Source organism: Ranitomeya variabilis, chromosome 6, assembly GCF_051348905.1.
Source record: "Ranitomeya variabilis isolate aRanVar5 chromosome 6, aRanVar5.hap1, whole genome shotgun sequence".
Lineage (NCBI taxonomy): Eukaryota > Metazoa > Chordata > Amphibia > Anura > Dendrobatidae > Ranitomeya > Ranitomeya variabilis.
In genome coordinates, this window is record NC_135237.1 from 313,547,170 (window position 1) to 313,572,975 (window position 25,806).

At 43.6% G+C, this 25,806-nt stretch overlaps 1 protein-coding gene across 2 annotated transcripts in view; it reads left to right on the plus strand.

The window, feature by feature from the left end:
* C6H5orf22 (chromosome 6 C5orf22 homolog) overlaps positions 1-25,806 on the plus strand; it is a 152,038-nt gene that overhangs the window by 73,918 nt on the left and 52,314 nt on the right. For both annotated transcript variants that reach the window (XM_077269729.1, XM_077269728.1), the window contains exon 7: positions 23,089-23,155. In XM_077269729.1, the coding sequence (XP_077125844.1) occupies positions 23,089-23,155 (67 nt within the window). The remainder of the gene's footprint in view (positions 1-23,088; positions 23,156-25,806) is intronic.

Below are 25,806 nucleotides of genomic sequence, written 5' to 3' on the forward strand. Positions count from 1 at the left end.
GCACAGGTCCCCGTCTCCGGTGTCTAATACAGAGAGTGATGATGCGGACTCAGATACGTCTAACTCTCCTTCTCCTCTTCCTCCACCACCACTATGGGGTTAGTAGACTCTCACCCCAAAAGATCAGTACAAGACCTCATGTTCGGGGGTCTTGAGCAAAAAAAAAGAAGAGGGCATTTCCCCTTAATGAGACAATATCCGCACTAATCAAAAAGGAGTGGAAAAAACCCATAAGGAAGGCGTTGTTAACACTAAAGAGAAAGTACCCTTTCGAGGATGAATCCTGCTCCTTCTGGGAAAAAGCCCCCAAACTAGATGTTGCCATAGCTAAGGCATCAAAGAAATTTGCCCTCCTATTTGATGACATGGGGGTCTTGAAGGACCCCATGGACAAAAAGGCGGACGCCTTTCTCAAAAGTTCCTGGCAAGCAGCTGGGGGAGGTCTGAAGCCGGCAGTCGCCGCCGCATGCACATCCCGTTCGCTAATGGTTTGGTTAGACCAACTGGAAGGCCAGCTAAAAGGGAAAACATCCCGTGACTCCATACTAAACACCTTGCCGGTAATGAGGGGGGCGGCCGCATTTTTGGCAGATGCTTCTGCCGATTCTATTAGATTAGCTGCTAGATCAGCAGTTTTCTCTAACGTGGCTAGGCGCGCCCTCTGGCTTAAGTGCTGGCCAGGGGACTTACAGACCAAATCAAAATTATGTACCATTCCCTGTGAGGGGGAGTTCCTGTTTGGTCCCACCTTGGATGACATCCTAGAGATGGCGGGGGATAAAAAGAAGTCCTTTCCTTCCCTGGGTTTCCCCTCTTATAGAAGGCCCTTTCGGAGCAAGAAGTTCTTCCGTAAAAAGCCGGGGAGGAACCAGGAAAAACGGGAGGATAAGAAAAACAAAAATAAAGGATTCTTGTTTAATAAAAACCCCAGCGACAACAAGAAACCTTCCCAATGAAGGTTTGCCCCAGGTGGGGGGGAGATTGTCACTTTCTCTCGGCCTGGGAGAAAATTACCCACAGCCCATGGATCCTGGGCATAATAAAATCAGGGCTAAAACTGACATTTCTAAAAAACCCTCGCCCCTCCTTTATTATAACATCTCCAGGTCTTCAGTGGAAGAACAATTGGCATTGGAAAACTAGGTCATTGGACTAGTGGACAAGGGAGTTCTTCTGGAAGTTTTCCCGCAAAAAAAGAGGGCAAGGTTACTATTCCCCTCTGTTCCTGAGAAAAAAACCGGACGTGTCATACAGGACTATCATGAACTTGAAAAACCTAAACAAATACATAGAGGTACAAGCGTTCAAGATGGAAACAATAAAGACATCTATCAAAATGCTGTTTCCTCGGTGTTTCAGGATAGTCCTGGACCTGAAGGATGCCTACTATCACGTCCCTATCCACAGAGATCACCAGAGGTTTCTCAGGATAGCAGTTCACTGTTGTGACTTCTGCTATTGGGCTCCCTCCGGTGGTTGTAAGTGGTAGCGCTGCTGTCTCTGAGTCGCAGCATTTCTCAGGTGTGTTCACTTTTTGCAAATCTGACTGGGCTATTTAGTCTTGCTTCACCCTTTAGTCAGTGCCAGTTGTCCATTGTTCCTGGAGGATTGTCATCTCTGCCTGGTCTCTCCTGCTTTGCAGTTCTTTTCAACAAAGATAAGTTCTGGCCTTGATTTTTTGCTGTCCACATGCTGTGGCCTTATTTTTCAGTTCTTTTCCATGTTTTTTTGTCTTGTCCAGCTTGGTCTGTATAAGGATTTGTTTAGCCAAGCTGGTATCTCTGGAGATGCAGATATACCCTCCATATCTTTAGTTAGCTGTGGAGTTTTTGTATTTTCTGTGGGGGATATTTTCTAGTGTTTTAATACTGACCGCATAGTACTCTGTCCTATCCTTTCTATTTAGCTAGAAGTGGCCTCCTTTGCTAAATTCTGATTTCAGTCTGTGTATTTTTTTCCCCCTTTCCTCTCACAGTCAATATTTGTGGGGGGCTGCCTATCCTTTGGGAATTTTCTCTGAAGCAAGATAGTTTTCCCTTTTCTGTCTCTAGGGGTAATTAGTCCTCCGGCTGTGTCAAGATGTCCAGGGAGCGCTAGGTACATTCCATGGCTACTTCTAGTTGCGGTGTTAAGTTCAGGGTCTGCGGTCAGTACAGGTACCACCTTCTCCAGAGTACGTCTCATGCTGCTCTTAGGCCACCAGATCATAACAGTTCACATCAGGGGGGTATTATACCACTTCCAATTTTCAGCTCTACCCTTCGGACTAGCCATAGCCCCAAGAATATTCACAAAGCTAATCGCAGAGGTAATGGCTCATCTCAGAGAACAGGACACCCTGATTGTTCCATATCTGGATGACTTTTTGGTGATGGGCTCCTCTCCCCAACACTGCAGCAATCAGCTAGAAACAGTAATGCATTCTCTAGAGCAGCTGGGCTGGCTGATAAACCTAAAGTCCAGATTGTTGCCTTCCCAGGTCCAGGAATATCTAGGTCCCACTCTAGACTGCATAAAGGAGGAATGCCAGCTTCCCGGGGGAAAAATACAAAAAATAACAGGGCTGGTATCCAAGAAACAAGCTCTCCCCTCCATAACTCTCCGCCAGGCTATGTCCCTCTTGGGATCCATGACTTCATGCATCCCTGCAGTCCAATGGACTCAACTCCATTCAAGAGACCTCCAATGGCAAATTTTGGCAGAGGAGGTCTCTCTAGGAGGGCATTTAGAAGGTCGGTTAAGATTATCTCCACGCACAACTAGGTCACTAATCTGGTGGACATCGCAAAAAAATCTTTCCCAGGGAGTCCCGTGGGTAACCCCAATTTCAAAAATCGTGACCACAGATGCAAGCCCCAGTGGGTGGGGGGCTCATTTGGGCAACCTAGTAGCCCAAGGCACCTGGTCGGCGTCTCTAGCAAAAGAATCTTCCAATATGAAAGAACTTCTTGCAGTCAAGTTCGCCCTGCTGGAATTCTTGGGGGCCCTTCACTCTCACCATGTCAGTTATGTCAGACAACAGGGTAGTAGTAATAATAAATAGATCAATGGCTGCACTCAAAACATGCTGTGCTAAGGCAAGGAAATGTGCAATATATGAAACGTGAATAGCATAATGGCTTGTGAAATTTATGAAAAAACACATGAGATTCTTAGCACAATATTTGGCCAAAAATTACAAAATTACATCCAAACACAGTTGTTTCTGAGCTTCCTATATAAGCAGGCTTTATCATGTTACTAGCCATAGGTGAGTGTTCACACTAGGCAGTCAGCTCAGGTACCCATCCGTTTTGAGATTACCTTGACGTTTGGTGGACGGGCTCACAATTTTTGGCCAAATATTGTGCTAAGAATCTCATGTGTTTTTTCATAAATTTCACAAGCCATTATGCTATTCACGTTTCATATATTGCACATTTCCTTGCCTTAGCACAGTATATTTTGAGTGCAGCCATTGATCTATTTATTATATGACTTTTCTGGTTATGCACCAGTTCAGACTATATTATTGTTCAGTCAGTTTCTTATATTAACAGGGTAGTAGTGACATACCTGTGTCACCAAAAGGGTACTCGCTCCAAAAATCTGATGGAAGTAACCGAGTCAATCTTTCAAATAGCCGAGAGCAACCTTCTATCCCTGACAAGTTTGCATATAAATTGAGCGGACAATTACAAAGCAGACTTTCTGAGTCGTTCCTGTTTAAAGCAAAGGGAATGGGAGCTAAATCAGGCAGTATTCACCCAGATTACAAAAAAATGGGGGGTACCCAACATAGACCTCTTTGCAAACAACCTAAACAAAAAAAGTAAACTCTTTGCTCCATGACTCCACGGGGGAATCCAGTGGTGTTGGATGCGTTCCTGATTCCATGGCTACATCAGCTGGCTTACGCGTTTCCCCCATTTGCTCTGATTCCAGCAGTGCTGAGGAAGATTCGGGAGGACGGGGCTTATGTTATTCTAATAGCCCCGTTCTGGCCCAAGAGGCCTTGGTTCTCTTGGATGAGGAGAATGTCGATATCTGACCCGTGGGTACTCCCAGACCTCCCAAACTTACTCTCCCAGGGCCCAGTCCACCATCCACAAGTTACGAGCTTACACTTGACAGCTTGGCATTTAAGAGGAAGCTACTAGAAAGCAGATGTTTCTCTCCAGGGCTGGTAGCCATGTTTTTACAAAGTAGGAAACTGGTTACAACAAAGCAGTATGGGAAGATGTGGAAAAAATTCCTTTCATCGGGCACTAAAATAGGGGAAGGGGACCCTCTTAAGTCCATATTAGAGTTTCTACAAAACGGGTTGGAGATCGGCTTAGCCACGAGTACCCTTAAAGTCCATGTGGCGGCATTGGGAGCCCTATTTAACTATGACTTGGCAGGGAACCGGTGGGTTTCCAGGTTCATTAGGGCAGCGGGTAGACCGAGACCACTTCCAGTAAAAGTTACCCCTCAATGGGATTTAAATTTGGTCCTTAAAGCCCTGACTAAACCTCCATTCGAACCCTTAGGAGATATCCCATTGAAATTCCTATCCCTCAAAACATCCCTGCTGGTCGCCCTCACATCTGCTCGTAGAGTTAGCGACATACAGGCGCTATCAGCTAACCCTCCTTACACACAGTTCTTAGATAGTCATTCTCAAAATAGACCCAGCATACCTCCCGAAGGTGGCATCCCGGTTCCACAGAACTCGAGATATCCCTTCCCTCCTTTTGTCCCAACCCTAAAAATAAAGGGGAAGAATCATTACATACGCTAGATGTCAGGAGATGCCTCATGCAGTACATAGAAGCCACCAGAGAGAGTAGGGAGGATGCCTCTTTTTGTGTGCTTTCAGGGTCCCCGGTAGGGGGAAAAAAGCCTCCAAAGCCACTTTGGCGAGATGGATTACGGATGCCATCAGCCTGGCATACTTGTCAAGTGGAATGTCCGTTCCGGGAGATATCAAGGCTCACTCAACGAGAGCAGTAGCAGCTTCTTGGGCGGAGAAAGCCGGAGCTTCAATTGACCAGATATGTAGAGCTGCTACCTGGTCTTCACCTTCTACATTCTATAGGCACTATAGATTGGACCTTATCTCCTCTTCAGACCTTACCTTCGGTAAAAGGGTTCTGGAAGCGGTGGTCCCTCCCTGAATGTACAATCTATGCAAATCTCTCCATGGTGCCGTCATGGGCGTCAGAGAAAAATAGTCATTACCGATAACGGTATTTCTCTGAGCCCATGACGGCACCCGTACATTCCCTCCCTTCACTTATGGGTGTGCACACTAACATAGTGCCATATGCTATTCATATGATTAGGTCACGCGGTATCTCAATTAAGTTACCGTATATACTCGAGTATAAGCCGACCCGAGTATAAGCCGACCCCCCTAATTTTGCCACAAAAAACTGGGAAAACTTATTGACTCGAGTATAAGCCTCGGGTGGAAAATGCAGCAGGTACCGGTGAATTTCAAAATTAAAAATAGATACTCCATACCGTTCATTATGGCCCCATAGATGCTCCACATAAAGCTGTGCCACATATAATGCTCTGCACCGTTCATTATGGCCCCATAGATGCTCCACATAAAGCTGTGCCATATATACAATGCTCTGCACCGTTGCCCCATAGCTGTGCCATATATATAGTGCTCTGCACCGTTGCCCCATAGCTGTGCCATATATATAGTGCTCTGCACCGTTGCCCCATAGCTGTGCCATATATATAGTGCTCTGCTCCGTTGCCCCATAGCTGTGCCATATAGTGCTCTGCACTGTTGCCCCATAGCTGTGCCATATAGTGCTCTGCACCGTTATTGCCCCATAGCTGTGCCATATAGTGCTCTGCACCGTTGCCCCATAGCTGTGCCATATAGTGCTCTGCACCGTTATTGCCCCATAGCTGTGCCGTATAGTGCTCTGCACCGTTATTGCCCCATAGCTGTGCCATATAGTGCTCTGCACCGTTGCCCCATAGCTGTGCCATATAGTGCTCTGCACCGTTATTGCCCCATAGCTGTGCCATATAGTGCTCTGCACCGTTATTGCCCCATAGCTGTGCCGTATAGTGCTCTGCACCGTTATTGCCCCATAGCTGTGCCATATAGTGCTCTGCACCGTTGCCCCATAGCTGTGCCATATAGTGCTCTGCACCGTTATTGCCCCATAGCTGTGCCATATAGTGCTCTGCACCGTTATTGCCCCATAGCTGTGCCATATAGTGCTCTGCACCGTTATTGCCCCATAGCTGTGCCATATAGTGCTCTGCACCGTTATTGCCCCATAGCTGTGCCATATAGTGCTCTGCACCGTTATTGCCCCATAGCTGTGCCATATAGTGCTCTGCACCGTTATTGCCCCATAGCTGTGCCATATAGTGCTCTGCACCGTTATTGCCCCATAGCTGTGCCATATAGTGCTCTGCACCGTTATTGCCCCATAGCTGTGCCATATAGTGCTCTGCACCGTTGCCCCATAGCTGTGCCATATAGTGCTCTGCACCGTTATTGCCCCATAGCTGTGCCATATAGTGCTCTGCACCGTTATTGCCCCATAGCTGTGCCATACAGTGCTCTGCACCGTCCATTATTGCCCCATAGCTGTGCCATATAGTGCTCTGCACCATTATTGCCCCATAGCTGTGCCATATAGTGCTCTGCACCGTCCATTATTGCCCCATAGCTGTGCTGCTGCAATAAAATAATAAAACACATACTCACCTCTCTTGCTTGCAGCTCCTCAGCGTCCCGTCCCGGCGTCTCTCCGCACTGACTGATCAGGCAGAGGGCGGCGCGCACACTATATACGTCATCGCGCCCTCTGACCTGCACAGTCAGTGCAGAGAGACGTCGGGAAGATGGCGCGACGCCCGGCGTGTGGAACGAGGACAGGTGAATATGCGATACTTACCTGCTCCCGGCGTCCCGCTCCTTCCCCCGGACAGCTGGTCTTCGGTGCCGCAGTCTCTTCCTCTATCAGCGGTCACCGGCACCGCTGATTAGAGAAATGAATTATGCGGCTCCGCCCCTATGGGAGGTGGAGCAGCCTATTCATTTCTCTAATGAGCGGTCCCACGTGACCGCTCAGGGGAAGAGGCTGCGGCACCCGGAGACCGTGGGACGGGCAGGGGGAGCGACAGGATCGCCGGGACTAGGTAAGTATGCCTCAGCGCCCTCTCCCCCTCATCCGCCGACCCCACCACCGATCATGACTCGAGTATAAGCCGAGAGGGGCACTTTCAGCCCAAAAATTTGGGCTGAAAATCTCGGCTTATACTCGAGTATATACGGTAAGTAATATTAAAACTAATAAGCTATTCCATAGTCTCCCATCATTCTCTAGTAAACAACTGATGCAGGAGAGTGGTACCGCCTTTTTATCTGTAGGTTTCCTGTCCTTGGTGGGCGGATCCCCTCTCTCCGTGGTGCCGTTATGGGCTCAGAGAAATACCGTTATCGGTAAGAACTATATTTTTTTCATATTACCACCAAACAAAAAGTAGAATAAAATAAATCAAAAAGTTGTATGTAAATAAAATTGGCATCGCTGAAATTATCTTGTCCTACAAAAATCAAGCCCCCACTCTGCTCCATTTGCGGGAAATGAAAAAGCTATTGGTCATAGAATGTCAATGTAAAAACATTTTTTTCCCCATATAATAGGGTTTTGGTTTTTTAAAAAAGACTCAAAATATTAAAACAAAACTATACATATGTGGTAATGCTGTTATTGTACTGATTAGAAAAAACTATTCTTGAATTGTTGTTTCTTGTTGATTCTCCCTTCCTAAAAATAAGAATAAAAATAAATCAAAAATGCTATGTATCCCTAAATGCTTCTCGGGTCTTCTACCAGAGACCTAGGAGTTTGAGGGTTCTGCGCAGGATCTTAGTTATTCCCAGCATTGCCCTTTTCTGGACAGAGAGCTCAGATGTTGCTCCTGGGACCTGCTGTAGCCATTCTTCCATCTTAGGGGTCACTGCTCCAAGTTCTACTATCACCACTGGAATCATTGTTGCCTTCACCTTCCTCATCTTCTCCAATTCTCCTTTGAGACCTTGATATTTCTCCAGCTTCTCATATTCCTTCTTTCTGATGTTGCTGTCACTTGGCACTGCCACATCTATTATTATTGCTGTCTTCTGATCCTTGTCTACTATCACAATGTCTGGTTGGGTAGCCAACACCTACTTATCCGTCTGGATCTCGAAGTCCCACAGGCCTTTAGCCCTTTCATTCTCCACCACTTTTTCTGGGGTCTCCTACCTGGACTTAGGCTACGTTCACATTTGCGGTCAGCGCCGCAGCGGCGCCGCATGCGTCATGCGCCCCTATATTTAACATGGGGGCGCATGGACATGCGTTGTGCTGCGTTTTGCGCCGCATGGCCGCAAGCGTTGGACGCAAGAAACGCTTCAAGTTGCATTTTTTTTGCGTCCAACTTGCGGGCAAAAACGACGCATGCGGCGCAAAACGCAGCGTTTTAGCGTGCGTTTTGCCGCGTTTTTGTTTGCGTTGTGCGCCGCGGCGCCGACGCTGCGGCGCACAACGCAAATGTGAACGTAGCCTTAAAAGGACTTGGCCCATATGTTATGCAGATGTTCCTGTACACAATTCCCGCTACTTGGTTGTGGCGTTCAGTATACGCTCTCCCTGCTTGCATTTTGTATCCTGCCATTGTGTTTAAGGGTTTCTGAGGTTTCTTTGCATAGTCTGCACCTTGGGTCTTGTCTTGTGTGGTAGATTCCTGCTTCTATGGATCTGGTACTTGGTGCTTGCTCTTGTTCCTCTGATTAGTGCCTCTGTGCTGTCAGAGTCCTGCTTTCTCCAGCCATTGGTAAGATTTCTCTGTCAGCCACCTCCATTATCTGTCGATGGTACATCCCATGCTACGGATTTTTTTTTTTTTTCTTTCCTAAAAAGTTGAGGCAGCACACCAAATCCAAAGTTATAACGTGCTTTTTAATAGCTCATGTGGTGATTTCTCTGCCTTTCTCAGATTTCCAAAATCTGTGCTTGAGAAAGGCATAGAAATCTGCCGAAACTTTGCTGCTAATTAATCAGTAAAGTTATGGTTTTTCATTTTGATCTTTGGAGTGCTGCCTGTTTTTTTTCTGATTTTCTTCTTTGGAGGTTTGGACATCACCTTTACAGGTTTTATTGCACCCGTTGTTTTTGGTAGTGCTGATATATCTATCTATCTATCTATCTATATCTCTAATATATAAAGCTGAATGTGTGTATGTATGTGTGTATGTCTGGGATTGGCATCTGAACCGTCGTAGCTACAGCCACAAAATTTTGCACAGTCACACGTCTGGACCCCGAGAGCGTCATAGGCTATGTTGTGAGGTGAAATTCTAACCCCGCGCTTTCCAATTCACCAAACAATTTTGCCCCTATCTACATAATGGGGAAAAAATGAAAGGAAAAGTGTTGGAGGCAAATTAACAGCTGCCAGATGTGAACAAGGGGGACTTAAAGAATGACAGCGATGGCGCCAAAAAGTATATACTGTACAGTTGCTAAGGTGGGGCCCCAACATGGGATAATCACCACACCACCACGGGGATATGAACACACACACAAAATGCGCCACACACTACCACGTGCTCGAACACATATACCACCCTCAGCGCACATTTCACCACACATACACCAACCTCGCCACATAAAACTAGAAACACAAAAGTCGCCGCTTAAAACTCGCCACGCGCAAAACTCTCCACATGCAAAACTCGCCACACGTGCAAAACTCACCTCATGGAAAACTCGCCACACGCAAAACTTGCACACGCAGAAAAATTGCCACACGCAGAAAAATTGCCACATGCACAAAAGTTGCAACACATGCACAAAAGTTGCAACACATGCAAAAGTTGCCTCACACAAAACTTGCACATACTCAAAAGGCACCACACATAAAACTCGCCACGCGCAAAACTCCCCATGCGCAAAACTTGCTGCACACAACTTGCTACACTAACCTGTCACATGCAACTCGACACACAAAAAAGTTGCTACACGCATGTCGCCACACAAAACTCATCTCACAAAAGTCCCTACATGCATGTCGCCACACGCAACTCAACACACACAACTTGACACACGAAACTCGCCCTAAAACACGCACAAGTCTGGTATTATCCTTCAAAAATAAAAATCTGATTAATAAGCAGACAAACTACAAGAGCAACAAATGTACCATATAGGAATCCGGCAGCTGTCAGTCACATGACCAGTCTATTATGTGTATGTGTGAGCTAATATATACTGCCAGGGGGTGGGCTTACTGTTGGCTGGGGATTTATCAGGCTGCCATTTTAGCTTACAAATACTGAGGTAAAAATACTGACCAAATAACGTGTGAACGAGGGCTAATACAGGAGGAGATGACATACAGATATATACTATATACAGGAGGAGATGACACGCAGGTATATACTATTTACAGGGGAGATGACAGGTATATACTATATAGAGGAGGAGATGACATACAGGTACATACTACATACAGGAGGAGATGACATACAGGTATATACTATATACAGGAGGAGATGACACACAGGTATATACTATATACAGGAGCAGATTACCTACAGGTATATAGTATATACAGGAGGAGATGACATACAGGTATATGCTATATATAGGAGGAGATGACATACAGGTATATACTATATACAGGAGGAGATGACACACAGGTATATACTATATACAGGAGCAGATTACCTACAGGTATATAGTATATACAGGAGGAGATGACATACAGGTATATGCTATATATAGGAGGAGATGACATACAGGTATATACTATATACAGGAGGAGATGACACACAGATATATACTATATATAGGTGAGATGACACACAGGTATATACTATATACAGGAGATTACATACAGGTATATCTAATATATAAAGCTGAATGTGTGTGTGTATGTATGTATGTATGTGTGTATGTCCGGGATTGGCATCTGCACCGTCGCAGCTACAGCCACAAAATTTTGCACAGTCACACGTCTGGACCCCGAGAGCGTCATAGGCTATGTTGTGAGGTGAAATTTTAACCCCGCGCGTTCCAATTCACCAAACAATTTTGCCCCTATCTACATAATGGGGGAAAAAGTGAAGGGAAAAGTGTTGGAGGAAAATTGACAGCTGCCAGATGTGAACAATGAGGACTTAAAGAATGAGAGCGATGGCGCCAAAGAGTATATACCGTACAGTTGCTAAGGTGGGGCCCCGACATGGGATACTCACCACACCACCACGGGGATATGAACACAAACACAAAATGCGCCACACACTACCACGTGCTTGAACACATATACGACCCTCAGCACACATTTCACCACACACACACCAACCTCGCCACATAATAGTCGAAACACAAAAGTCACAACTCAAAACTCGCAACGCGCAAAACTCGCTACATGCAAAACTCGCCATATGCAAAACTAGGCTCACGCAAAACTCGCCACACGTGCAAAACTCACCTCATGGAAAACTCACCTCATGCAAAACTTGCACACACAGAAAAATTGCCACATGTACAAAAGTTGCACCACATGCAAAAGTTGCCTCACACAAAACTTGCACATACTCAAAACGCACCACACAGAAAACTTGCCACGCGCAAAACTCGCCATGCACAAATCTTGCTGCACACAACTTGCTACACTAACCTGTCACATGCAACTCGACACACAAAATGTTGCTACACGCATGTCGCCACACAAAACTCATCTCACAAAAGTCGCTACATGCATGTCGCCACACGCATGTCACCACACAAAACTCATCTCACAAAAGTCATTACACGCATGTCGCCACACGCAACTCAACACACACAACTTGACACATGAAACTCGCCCTAAAACACACACAAGTCTGGTATTGTCCTTCAAAAATAAAAATCTGATTAATAAGCAGACAAACTACAAGAGCAACAACTGTACCATATAGGAAATACGGCAGCTGTCAGTCACATGACCTGTCTATTATGTGTATGTGTGAGCTAATATATACTGCTAGGGGGGAGGGCTTCCTGTTGGCTGGGGATTTATCAGGCTGCCAATAGCAACCAATCACAGCTCAGCTTCTATTTTGCTACAGTTAATTAACCTGAGCTCTGATTGGTTAATATAGGCAACAAAGACATTCTCAGTATAACAAAGCTAATATATGTTGTGGAATTCTTCTATTAGCTTAGTTTTTGCCTTTTAATAATTACATTTCTATCTATTTGTTTTGTGGTTTTTGTGTGCAGAATAAATTTTTGTTAACACATTCTATTTTGCTAACAGCAGTCATTAACCCGGGCGAAGCCGGGTAGTACAGCTAGTATGTATATATGTATATATATAGATGAAAAAAAGAAAGACAGCACAAAAAAAAAAAAATTGAAAAAAAAAAAGGGCTTTAACCCCTTCACCCCCAAGGGTGGTTTGCACGTTTATGACCGGGCCAATTTTTACAATTCTGACCACTGTCCCTTTATGAGGTTATAACTCTGGAACGCTTCAACGGATCTTGGCGATTCTGACATTGTTTTCTCGTGACATATTGTACTTCATGATAGTGGTAAAATTTCTTTGATATTACCTGCGTTTATTTGCAAAAAAAAATGGAAATTTGGCGAAAATTTTGAAAATTTTGCAATTTTCCAACTTTTAATTTTTATGCCCTTAAATCACAGAGATATGTCACACAAAATACTTAATAAGTAACATTTCCCACATGTCTACTTTACATCAGCACAATTTTGGAACCAAAATTTTTTTTTGTTAGGGAGTTATAAGGGTTAAAAGTTGACCAGCAATTTCTCATTTTTACAACACCATTTTTTTTTAGGGACCACATGTCATTTGAAGTCATTTTGAGGGGTCTATATGATAGAAAATACCCAAGTGTGACACCGTTCTAAAAACTGCACCCCTCAAGGTGCTCAAAACCATATTCAAGAAGTTTATTAACCCTTCTGGTGCTTCACAGGAATTTTTGGAATGTTTAAATAAAAAAATTAACATTTAACTTTTTTTCACACAAAATTTACTTCAGCTCCAATTTGTTTTATTTTACCAAGGGTAACAGGAGAAAATGGACCCCAAAAGTTGTTGTACAATTTGTCCTGAGTACGCCGATACCCCATATGTGGGGGTAAACCACTGTTTGGGCGCATGACAGAGCTCGGAAGCGAAGGAGCGCCATTTGACTTTTCAATGCAAAATTGACTGGAATTGAGATGGGACGCCATGTTGCGTTTGGGGAGCCCCTGATGTGCCTAAACATTGAAACCCCCCCACAAGTGACACCATTTTGGAAAGTAGACCCCCTAAGGAACTTATCTAGAGGTGTGGTGAGCACTTTGACCCACCAAGTGCTTCACAGAAGTTTATAATGCAGAACCGTAAAAATAAAAAATCATATTTTTTCACAAAAATTATATTTCGCCCCCAATTTTTTATTTTCCCAAGGGTAAGAGAAGAAATTGGACCCCAAAAGTTGTTGTACAATTTGTCCTGAGTACACTGATACCCCATATGTGGGGATAAACCACTGTTTGGGCGCATGGGAGAGCTCGGAAGGGAAGTAGCACCGTTTGACTTTTCAATGCAAAATTGACAGGAATTGAGATGGGATGCCATGTTGCGTTTGGAGAGCCACTGATGTGCCTAAACATTGAAAGCCCCCACAAGTGACACCATTTTGGAAAGTAGACCCCCTAAGGAACTTATCTAGATGTGTTTTGAGCGCTTTGACCCACCAAGGGCTTCACAGAAGTTAATAATGCAGAGCCGTAAAAATAAAACAAAAATTTTTTCCCACAAAAATTATTTTTTTAGCCCCCAGTTTTGTATTTTCCCGAGGGTAGCAGGAGAAATTGGACCCCAAAATTTTTTGTCCAATTTGTCCTGAGTGCGCTGATACCCCATATGTGGGGGGGAACCACCGTTTGGACGCATGGAAGGGCTCGGAAGTGAAGGAGCGCCATTTGGAATGCAGACTTAGATGGAATGGTCTGCAGGCGTCACATTGCGTTTGCAGAGCCCCTAATGTACCTAAACAGTAGAAGCCCCGCACAAATGACCCCATTTTGGAAACTAGACCCCCAAGGAACTTATCTAGATGTGTTGTAAGAACTTTGAACCCCCAAGTGTTTCACTACAGTTTATAACGCAGAGCCGTGAAAATAAAAAATCCTTTTTTTTCCCACAAATTATTTTTTAGCCCCCAGTTTTGTATTTTCCCAGGGGTAACAGGAGAAATTGGACCCCAAAGGTTGTTGTCCTATTTGTCCTGAGTACGCTGATACCCCATATGTTGGGGTAAACCCCTGTTTGGGCACACGGGAGAGCTCGGAAGGGAAGGAGCACTGTTTTACTTTTTCAACGCAGAATTGGCTGGAATTGAGATCAGACGCCATGTCGCGTTTGGAGAGCCCCTGATGTGCCGAAACAGTGGAAACCCCCCAATTATAACTGAAACCCTAATCCAAGCACACCCCTAACCCTAATCCCAACAGTAACCCTAACCACACCTCTAACCCTGACACACCCCTAACCCTAATCCCAACCCTATTCCCAACCGTAAATGTAATCTAAACCCTAACCGTAACTTTAGCCCCAACCCTAACCCTAACTTTAGCCCCAACCCTAACTGTAGCCTTAACCCTAGCCCCAACCCTAGCCCTAACCCTAACCCTAATGGGAAAATGGAAATAAATAAATTTTTTTATTTTTCCCTAACTAAGGGGGTGATGAAGGGGGGTTTGATTTACTTTTATAGCGAGTTTTTTAGCGGATTTTTATGATTGGCAGCCGTCACACACTGAAAGACGCTTTTTATTGCAAAAAATATTTTTTGCGTTACCACATTTTGAGAGCTATAAATTTTCCATATTTTGGTCCACAGTCATGTGAGGTCTTGTTTTTTGCGGGACGAGTTGACGTTTTTATTGGTAACTTTTTGGGCACGTCACATTTTTTGATCGCTTTTTATTCCGATTTTTGTGAGGCAGAATGACCAAAAACCAGCTATTCATGAATTTCTTTTGGGAGAGGCGTTTATACTGTTCCGCGTTTGGTAAAATTGATAAAGCAGTTTTATTCTTCGGGTCAGTACGATTACAGCGATACCTCATTTATATTATTTTTTTATGTTTTGGCGCTTTTATACGATAAAAACTATTTTATGGAAAAAATAATTATTTTTGCATCGCTTTATTCTCAGGACTATAACTTTTTTTATTTTTTTGCTGATCATGCTGTATGGCGGCTCGTTATTTGCGGGACAAGATGACGCTTTCAGCGGTACCATGGTTATTTATATCTGTCTTTTTGATCGCGTGTTATTCCACTTTTTGTTCGGCAGTATGATAATAAAGCGTTGTTTTTTGCCTCGTTTTTTTTTTTTTTTTTTTTCTTACGGTGTTTACTGAAGGGGTTAACTAGTGGGCCAGTTTTATAGGTCGGGTCGTTACGGACGCGGCGATACTAAATATGTGTACTTTTATTGTTTTTTTTAATTTAGATAAATGTATTTATGGGAATAATATATATATTTTTTTTCATTATTTTGGAATATTTTTTTTTTATTTTTTTTTACACATTTGGAAAAATTTTTTTTTACTTTTTTACTTTGCCCCAGGGGGGGACAATACAGATCGGTGATCTGCCAGTTTGCATAGCACTCTGACAGATCACCGATCTGAGAGAAGTGCAGGCTGCTTCACAGTGCCTGCTCTGAGCAGGCTTCTGTGAAGCCACCTCCCTCCCTGCAGGACCCGGATCCGCGGCCATCTTGGATCCGGGTCTGGAGCAGGCAGGGAGGGAGGTAAGACCCTCGCAGCAACGCGATCACATCGCGTTGCTGCGGGGGGCTCAGGGAAGCCCGCAGGGAGCCCCCTCCCTGCGCGATGCTTCCCTGCACCGCCGGCACATCGCGATCATGTTTGATCGCGGTGTGCCGGGGGTTAATGTGCCGGGAGCGGTCCGTGACCGCTCCTGGCACATAGTGCCGGATGTCAGCTGCGATAGGCAGCTGACACCCCGCCGCGATCGGCCGCGCTCCCCCCGTGAGCGCCGCCGATCGCGCTGGACGTACTATCCCGTCGGTGGTCATACGGGCCCACCCCACCTCGACGGGATAGTACGTCCGATGTCAGAAAGGGGTTAATGCCTGAACGGCGTGGCGACGTTTCAGATATCTTTATCCTTTTTCAAGCAGTGTTAATACAGACAAGGTGGGTATATATAGAAAACATTCATTGTATATAATTAAACATATTAAGTTATTTTGGACATCAGATCAGCAATAGTCATCTGACGAAAAAAGTGCAACAGTGTCACTGTGATAAATCTGTATCATATACATTATATATAAAGTGCCATATAGTGCACAGTGGTAAACTTTAAAAATATATTAATAAGCAATTTAATATCCTCAGGTGTCCCATGTTTGTGAAAATAGAAAAAACGCGCACTTACAAAGATAATACAGCAGGTGCTGGAGATTCAGGCGTCCTCCTGTTGTAACTGCATATGTCTATGGCAGCTGCAGTCCGGACCTAGAGCATTATGGTCCGCACCTGTGCAATAGTGATTTGAAGTCATAAGCGCCATCTTGGAAAAGGTATATGCCCATACAAGCTTCAGACAGGCAGAAAAAAATCTGACTACTTGTATCTGCGCAGCATTATAATATATGCAATAGCAATATGTAGGAGAGAATGCATAATATAATAAACTAAAAGAATGATTGAGTTTTTTTGTCACTTATTAAAGGACAAATATCGCTATAAAGCCATGAATGGAGGGTTATACTCATTTATTTCATAGTATTTATAGTGGACATAATTGGTTCAGGCATAAGCTCTATGTATGGTGTGTTAAAGTCCCAAAAACTCCCCATAGGTAAATGAGGGGTCAGAAACCAACACAGGGAAAGAGAGACACATGGGAGGCGGAAATCCCCCCATATGTCAATCACATCCTGCATACACACCAAATAACCAATTGTATATAGCCACGGGTTGTTTTTTTTTGTTTTTTTTTAAATAACGAACAATGAGTGTAACATCAAATATTATTTAATGCATCTCTTCACACAGTGTATCAAGCTCCATTAATCAACATCATAAATTGCAAAAAAATATTAATTTCACAAACTGGGACATCTGAAAAGAGAAGAAAAAGAGAAATAGAAGTTAAAATCCATGTAAAATTTTTTACAGGAAGATTGTCATAGCAATGAGGATATAGCTGAATTTATCACTATTCTTTTATAGAATCTGATTAATCTTAAAGTCTACATTAAGACCATATGGTTTTAACGTATTTAATTTCATGATCCACTCCAATTCTCTTTTTTTGAGTAATCGAATACGATCACCCCCTCTCCTCTGTACAGGAATTATATCTATGATGCGAAAACGCAGTTGTTTTTCCGTATGCGATTTTTCAACAAAATGTTTGGATACTGGTAGATCCATACGTTTTTTCCTTATGGTATGTCGGTGTTGATTGATCCGTGTTTTAAAATCACATGTTGTCTCACCGACATACCATAAGTAACAAGGACATTGCAACAGGTAAACTACAAACTCTGAATCACATGTCAAAAAATGTTGTATCTCATATTTTGTCTGAGTCACAGGATGAACAAAACTGGATCCTTTTAACATTAATGTACAATTAACACATGAAAGACATGGGAAACAGCCTCTTCTATTTTGACCAGAAAGTGTGGTTTGATTGGATTTTTTGAAAGAACCAATGTCTGATTTTATTAAATTAGAGGCAATCGTACGGTTTCGCTTATACGAAAACAAGGGTGGTTTTGAAAATTCTGATACATGTGGTAAACATTTATGTAACATACTCCAATGTTTCAATATGATATTTGAAATCCCACTACTTTCCTCACAAAAGGCTGTCACCAATGGTATACGATCAGAAACCTTCTTTTTAAATTTTTTCTGAAAAAGGTCTTCCCTTTTAATAGTCAGCTTTATTTTTTTGTGCTTCCAATAAATTTTTTGGGTACCCCCTATCCACAAATTTTCTAAGAGTCCCCTCCATAGATTTTTCCAACGAGTCTTTTTCACTCTCAATTCTCTTGGTTCTGATTAGTTGGCTAAAAGGGATGGATTCTTTAGCTTTTCTTGGGTTGTTATATATACACTCACCGGCCACTTTATTAGGTACACCATGCTAGTAACGGGTTGGACCCCCTTTTGCCTTCAGAACTGCCTCAATTCTTTGTGGCATAGATTCAACAAGGTGCTGGAAGCATTCCTCAGAGATTTTGGTCCATATTGACATGATGGCATCACACAGTTGCCGCAGATTTGTCGGCTGCACATCCCAAAGATGCTCCATACAAGGCAGGATGGATCCATGCTTTCATGTTTACGCCAAATTCTGACCCTACCATCCGAATGTCGCAGCAGAAATCGAGACTCATCAGACCAAGCAACGTTTTTCCAATCTTCTACTGTCCAATTTCGATGAGCTTGTACAAATTGTAGCCTCAGTTTCCTGTTCTTAGCTGAAAGGAGTGGTACCCGGTGTGGTCTTCTGCTGCTGTAGCCCATCTGCCTCAAAGTTCGACGCACTGTGCGTTCAGAGATGCTCTTAGGCCTACCTTGGTTGTAACGGGTGGCGATTTGAGTCACTGTTGCCTTTCTATCAGCTCGAACCAGTCTGCCCATTCTCCTCTGGCATCAACAAGGCATTTCCGCCCACAGAACTGCCGCTCACTGGATTTTTTTTCTTTTTCGGACCATTCTCTGTAAACCCTAGAGATGGTTGTGCGTGAAAATCCCAGTAGATCAGCAGTTTCTGAAATACTCAGACCAGCCCTTCTGGCACCAACAACCATGCCACGTTCAAAGGCACTAAAATCACCTTTCTTCCCCATACTGATGCTCGGTTTGAACTGCAGGAGATTGTCTTGACCATGTCTACATGCCTAAATGCACGGAGTTGCCGCCATGTGATTGGCTGATTAGAAATTAAGTGTTAACAAGAAGTTGGACAGGTGTACCTAATAAAGTGGCCAGTGAGTGTATATATTATATATATACATATATACAGTACAGACCAAAAGTTTGGACACACCTTCGAAGTCATTTAAAGATTTTTCTGTATTTTCACGACTATGAAAATTGTACATTCACACTGATGGCATCAGAACTATGAATTAACACATGTGGAATTATGTACTTAACAAAAAAGTGTGAAACAACTGAAAATATGTCTTATATTCTAGGTTCTTCAAAGTAGCCACGTTTTTCTTTAATGACTGTTTTGCACACTCTTGGCATTCTCTTGATGAGCTTTAAGAGGTAGTCACCGAGAATGGTTTTCACTTCATAGGTGTGCCCTGTCAGGTTTAATAAGTGGGATTTCTTGCCTTATAAATGGAATTGGGACCATCAGTTGTGTTGTGCAGTCTGGTGATAGTCCTACTGAATAGACTGTTAGAATTTGTATTATGGCAAGAAAAAAGCAGCTAAGTAAAGAAAAATTAGTGGCCATCAATACTTTAAGAAATGATGGTCAGTCAGTCCGAAAAATTGGGAAAACTTTGAAAGTGTCCCCAAGTGCAGTGGCAAAAACCATCAAGGACTACAAAGAAACTGGCTCACATGAGGACTGCCCCAGGAAAGGAAGACCAAGAGTCACCTCTGCTTCTGAGAATAAGTTTATCCAAGTCACCAGCCTCAAAAATCGCAGTTTAACAGCAGCTCAGATTAGAGACCAGGTCAATACCACACATAGTTCTAGCAGCAGACACATCTCTACAACTGTTAAGAGGAGACTTTGTGCAGCAGGCCTTCATGGTAAAATAGCTGCTAGGAAACCACTGCTAAGGACAGGCAACAAGCAGAAGAGACTTGTTTGGGCTAAAGAACCCAAGGAATGGACATTAGACCAGTGAAAATCTGTGCTTTGGTCTGATGAGTCCAAATTTGAGATCTTTGGTTCCAACCACCGTGTCTTTGTGCGGTGCAGAAAAGGTGAACGGATGGACTCTACATGCCTGGTTCCCACCGTGTAGCATGGAGGAGGATGTGATGGTGTGGGGTGCTTTGCTGGTGACACTGTTAGGGATTTATTAAAAATTGAAGGCATACTGAACCAGCATGGTTATCACAGCATCTTGCAGCGGCATGCTATTCCATCCGGGTTGCGTTTAGTTGGACCATCATTTATTTTTCAACAGGACAATGACCCCAAACACACATCCAGCCTTTGTTAGGGCTATTTAACCAAGAAGGAGAGTCACCAGACGTGAACCCAATCGAGATGGTTCGGGGTGAGCTGGACCGCAGAGTGAAGGCAAAAAGGCCAACAAGTGCTAAGCATCTCTGGGAACTCCTTCATGATTGTTGGATGACCATTCCCGGTGACTACCTCTTGAAGCTCATCAAGAGAATGCCAAGAGTGTGCAAAGCAGTCATCAAGTAAAAGGTGGTTGCATTGAAGAACCTAGAATATAAGACATAATTTCAGTTGCTTCACACTTTAAGTATATAATTCCACATTAATTCATAGTTTTGATGCCTTCAGTGTGAACGTACAATTTTCATACTCATGAAAATACAGAAAAATCTTTAAATGAGAAGGTGTGTCCAAACTTTTGGTCTGTACTGTATGTATGTATGTATGTGTGTGTATATGTATATATACACGAGTATAAGCCGAGATTTTCAGCCCACTTTTTTGGGCTGAAATTGCCCCTCTCGGCTTATACTCGAGTCATACCCGGGGGTCGGCAGGGGGGGGGAGCGGGGGCTGTCTAAAAATACTCACCTAGTCCAGGCGCGGTCCCTGCAGGTCCCTATCTTCCCCGGCGCCGGCAGCAGCAGCTTCAGCTTCTTCCTGTACTCAGCGGTCACATGGTCCCGCTGATTACAGTAAATGAATATGCGGCTCCACCTCCCATAGGGGTGGAGCCGCATTTTCATCACTGTAATCAGCGGGACCATGTGACCGCTGAGTACAGGATGAAGCGCTGCGGCGTCAGGGAAGCAGGATCTACACAGCGGCAGGACCAGGTGAGTATAGGGGGAGGGGAGCGCAGCGCTGCGCGATAGTCACCTGCTCCATGTTCCGGGCGCCGATCTGTCTCCAGCACTGACGCTGAGGTCAGAGGGTGCGGTGACGTGGTCAGTGTGCGCCCTCTGCTGAACGTTAGTGCTGGAGACAAATCGGCGCCCGGAACGAGGAGCAGGTGACTATTGAAAGTGCGGGGGCCTGAGCGACGGAGAGGTGAGTATGTGATTTTTTTTTTTTTTATCGCAGCAAATGGGGCAAGTGTCTGTATGGAGCATCTATGGGGCCATAACGTTCCTGCAGCACTATATGGGGCCATAACATTCCTGCAGCACTATATGGGGCCATAACGTTCCTGCAGCACTATATGGGGCCATAACATTCCTGCAGCACTATATGGGGTCATAACATTCCTGCAGCACTATATGGGGCCATAACATTCCTGCAGCACTATATGGGGCCATAACATTCCTGCGGCACTATATGGGGCCATAACGTTCCTGCAGCACTATATGGGGCCATAACGTTCCTGCAGCACTATATGGGGCCATAACGTTCCTGCAGCACTATATGGGGCCATAACATTCCTGCAGCACTATATGGGGCCATAACGTTCCTGCGGCACTATATGGGGCCATAACATTCCTGCGGCACTATATGGGGCCATAACATTCCTGCAGCACTATATGGGGCCATAACATTCCTTCAGCACTATATGGGGCCATAACATTCCTGCAGCACTATATGGGGCCATAACATTCCTTCAGCACTATATGGGGCCATAACGTTTCTGCAGCACTATATGGGGCCATAACGTTTGTGCAGCACTATATGGGGCTATAATGTTTCTGCAGCACTATATGGGGCCATAACGTTTCTGCAGCACTATATAGGGGCATAATGTTTGTGCAGCACTATATGGGGCAAGTGTCTGTATGGGGCCATAATTAACGTTTGTAGGGCACTACGGCATATGGGGCAAGTGTCTGTATGGAGCATCTTATAGGGCCATAACGTTTGTGCAGCACTATAAGGGGCAAATGTCTTTATAGAGCATCTTATGGGGCCATAATCAGCATTTGTGCAGCATTATATTGGGCAAATGTGTCTATGGAGCATCTTATGGGGCCTTTATTAACCTTTATGCAGGATTATATGGGGCATATTTTAATATGGAACATCTTATGGGGCCATATCGAACAGTATGGAGCATTATATGGGGCTCCTGATTCAATATGGATATTCAAAGACACTTAACCTACTGATGTCTCAATTAATTTTACATTTATTGGTATCTATTATTACGTTTGACATTTACCGGTAGCTGCTGCATTTTCCTCCCTAGGCTTATACTCCAGTCAATAAGTTTTCCCAGTTTTTCGTGGCAAAATTAGGGGGGTCGGCTTATACTCGGGTCGGCTTATACTCGGGCCGGCTTATACTCGGGCCGGCTTATACTCGGGCCGGCTTATACTCGGGCCGGCTTATACTTGGGTCGGCTTATACTTGGGTCGGCTTATACTTGGGTCGGCTTATACTCGGGTCGGCTTATACTCGGGTCGGCTTATACTCGGGGGTGTGTGTGTGTATGTGTATATATATATATATATATATATATATATATATATATATATATATATATATATATATATATATATATATATATATATATATATATATATATATATATATATATATATATATATATATATATATATATATATATATATAGTACGTGTATGTACGCGCACACACGCGCGCACACTTGCAAACACACTTACTTATTGGTCTCCCTCTTTATCACTGCTATGTTCACTGTCAATCTGCAAGCCTTCTCTTGCTGCGTGGACATCATGTGGCTGTAGCAATGACAAATGTACTACCGCCATTGCAAGTGATTTTTGGGCCATGATGGGGCAGTTTCTTAAAGAGAAGAAGAAAGTTGTTAAACCACATTTATATGATTTTAAAATGTTGTTGTCCCTGTATGAATAAATGCTGCATGCAAAGTGAAGATTTGTCCTTTTCTTTCAGAATGAGCAGTCTTGTCCAGCTTGTGAATAGTTTGAAATGTCGAATGGAATCACCGGACTATGAAATGGTAAAGACCTTTTTTTGCTGTCTGCAGAATGCCACTTAATTTTGTAACCCCTTAAATTACCAGACTCTCTTTAGCAGGTTTGGATATCTGGTTGTTTAACAGCCCCCAATGTGTTGTTTTTTTTGGAGGGGGTGGGGAGGAGGGGTCCAAATGTAGGAAACAGGTGAATTGCAGTTTTCCATTGTAATTGGGCGTGCAGTGCAGAGAAGCTGCAGCTACAAGGAAAAATCGCACATGGTCCATAATTGCTTGAAAAAAAGTTTAGCTTTGCTTACATTTGCACTACTTGGATGGGGTCCTACTGGAATTCTAGAACAATATATGGATAATTATATCCGGATACTCCTAATCATTGAATTTGGCTTTCTAATCTATCCCCATTCCTACAGGTGTATAGAATCCGGCAGAGGTGTATCTAGGCTTTTATCACTCCCCGCCCGCTTAATCTGTTTAAGTAGTTGTCATGTGACTACTTATATGCTAGGGAGCAGTTTTTTCTGACTCTCTCAATGTTCAGTGAAATAGTACAGCTCCTGCTTCATTGAGTGAAGCAGGAAGAGAAGCCAGTTGTCATGTGACTGTAAGGTATGAAAATCACACATGTGATCATGTGATGACCGCTGGAACCAGAAAGCAGAGCGGAGTCCTGACAGTAAGTATATTACATGCAGTTATCATTGGGCATGATACAGTGCTTAAAGGGAAACCGAAACACATGGGCTACTTGCACAATGCACAAGTCTGTAGGAACATGTTCACACACCACCAAGAAACTTGAAGACACAAAAGAGCACATTAAGACCAAAAACACTCTGTTGTAAAAAAAAAAATCACAGTAATAAGCCAGTGCTAGTAAAAAGATGGAAAAAAACAGGGTATTTGGTTGATAAGTTTTTTGCAAAAAAAAGTATACTAAGCTGCTCCACCAAACGTCAATGTATACCCATATAGAGCAGTCCTAACTAATGTATGTAATCCCTATCTGATGTATTTGGTGTGTGAACATGTTCCTACAGACTTGTTCATTGTGCAAGTAGCCCATGTGTTTCGGTTTCCATAATTGTTCTCTTTTGTCTACAAGACTGGGGAGGTATCCACCACTCCTTGTGGGCCATTTGCACAAAAGTTGTTCCATTCAACGTGTCCACATGGACATTCCCTCTCTGAACCCTGTTTATACAGGTAATATACAGGTGATAAGGTTTTAAATACATCAGATAGGGATTACATACATCAGTTAGGACTGCTCTATATCGGTATACCTTGACGTTTGGTGGAGCAGCTTAGTATACATTTTTTTGCAAAAAAAGTATCAACCAAATACCCTGTTTTTTCCATCTTTTTACTAGCACTGGCTTATTACTGTGAATTTGTTTACAACAGAGTGTTTTTGATCTTACTATGCTCTTTTGTGTCTTCAAGTGCTTAAAGGGAACCTGTCAGGTCCCCATGTCCTTCAACCCAGCTGCATTTTGTATGAGTAAATTCCCTGCCTAACCAGCCCAATATAACGTTTTTCAGTTAAATAAATGTTTTAAAAAAGCATTTACAATGCCCCCTTTTCTTGTGCTAATTATGGTTTTGACTAATCGATGGGGTGTTTTGTCCTAGACTAGTCAGTCCTCTTTCCATGTTAAAACAAATGTGTACGAGCTGGCTTCATAGCCAGCTCATGCAAATTTTGCGCATGTGCGACGCTCACTTCAGCAGCATCACTGCACCACTGAAGCATGGTGTGCGCTTCCCAGCATCAGAGGCGCACTGCACATGACCGAAAGCCATCTTCTGAACTTCCAATCATGTGCATTGTGCCTCTGAAGCCGGGAAGCAATGAAGCCAGCTCGTGCAATTTATCACCCCAAACCACAGGGGCGTGATAACATGGAAGGAGGGCTGAGTAGTCTGGAGAAACTAACGTCCCGTCGACTAGTCAAAACCCTGATTAGCATAAAAAACAGGGACATTATAAATTCTTTTTTAAAATCTGTATTTAACTAACGTTATGCAGGGGTGGTTAGGCTGGGAATTTACTCACACATAGGTGAATGCTGCTGGTTTGGAGGGCATGAGGGATCTGACAGGTTCCCTTAATGTTCTATTTAAAAGGGTTGTCTAGATTTGTGTTGAAAGTCTGCAGTTATCTAGAGATTTCTGAATTCTCACAAAGTCACATTGTCAGGATCTTCTAGTGCAAGAGTGGATGGACATGTGAGTGCAAGTATGCTATTTGCATACTTCTGGCAATACGATTGCTGTAAGAATTCTGAAGTCTGCAGTTACATAGTGATGATTTTCATCACAAACTTTGACACCCCCTTTAATGTGCCGAACATAAATAAAAACGTAATAACTAGGGATGAGCGGACTTGTGAAAGGACCCGGGTTCTGGTAACTGACCAAACCAGGACTGAACCCGAACCAGATTAAAATCAATGAGGACTTGAACTTTGGAGCTGTAAAATGTCTCGCTCACAATTTATTAACAAAGCAGTGTGTGGGGGCAACGGGCCCACCAGAGTTGACGTGCAAGGCCAGATTCAAGATGTTGTGATGAACGAGCTTGGAGAATCAATACAGTACAGGCACACATGTAGTGTCCAGCATAAGATTCCCCAAGTTCGTTCATTACAACACCTCTAATCTTGTAAGTT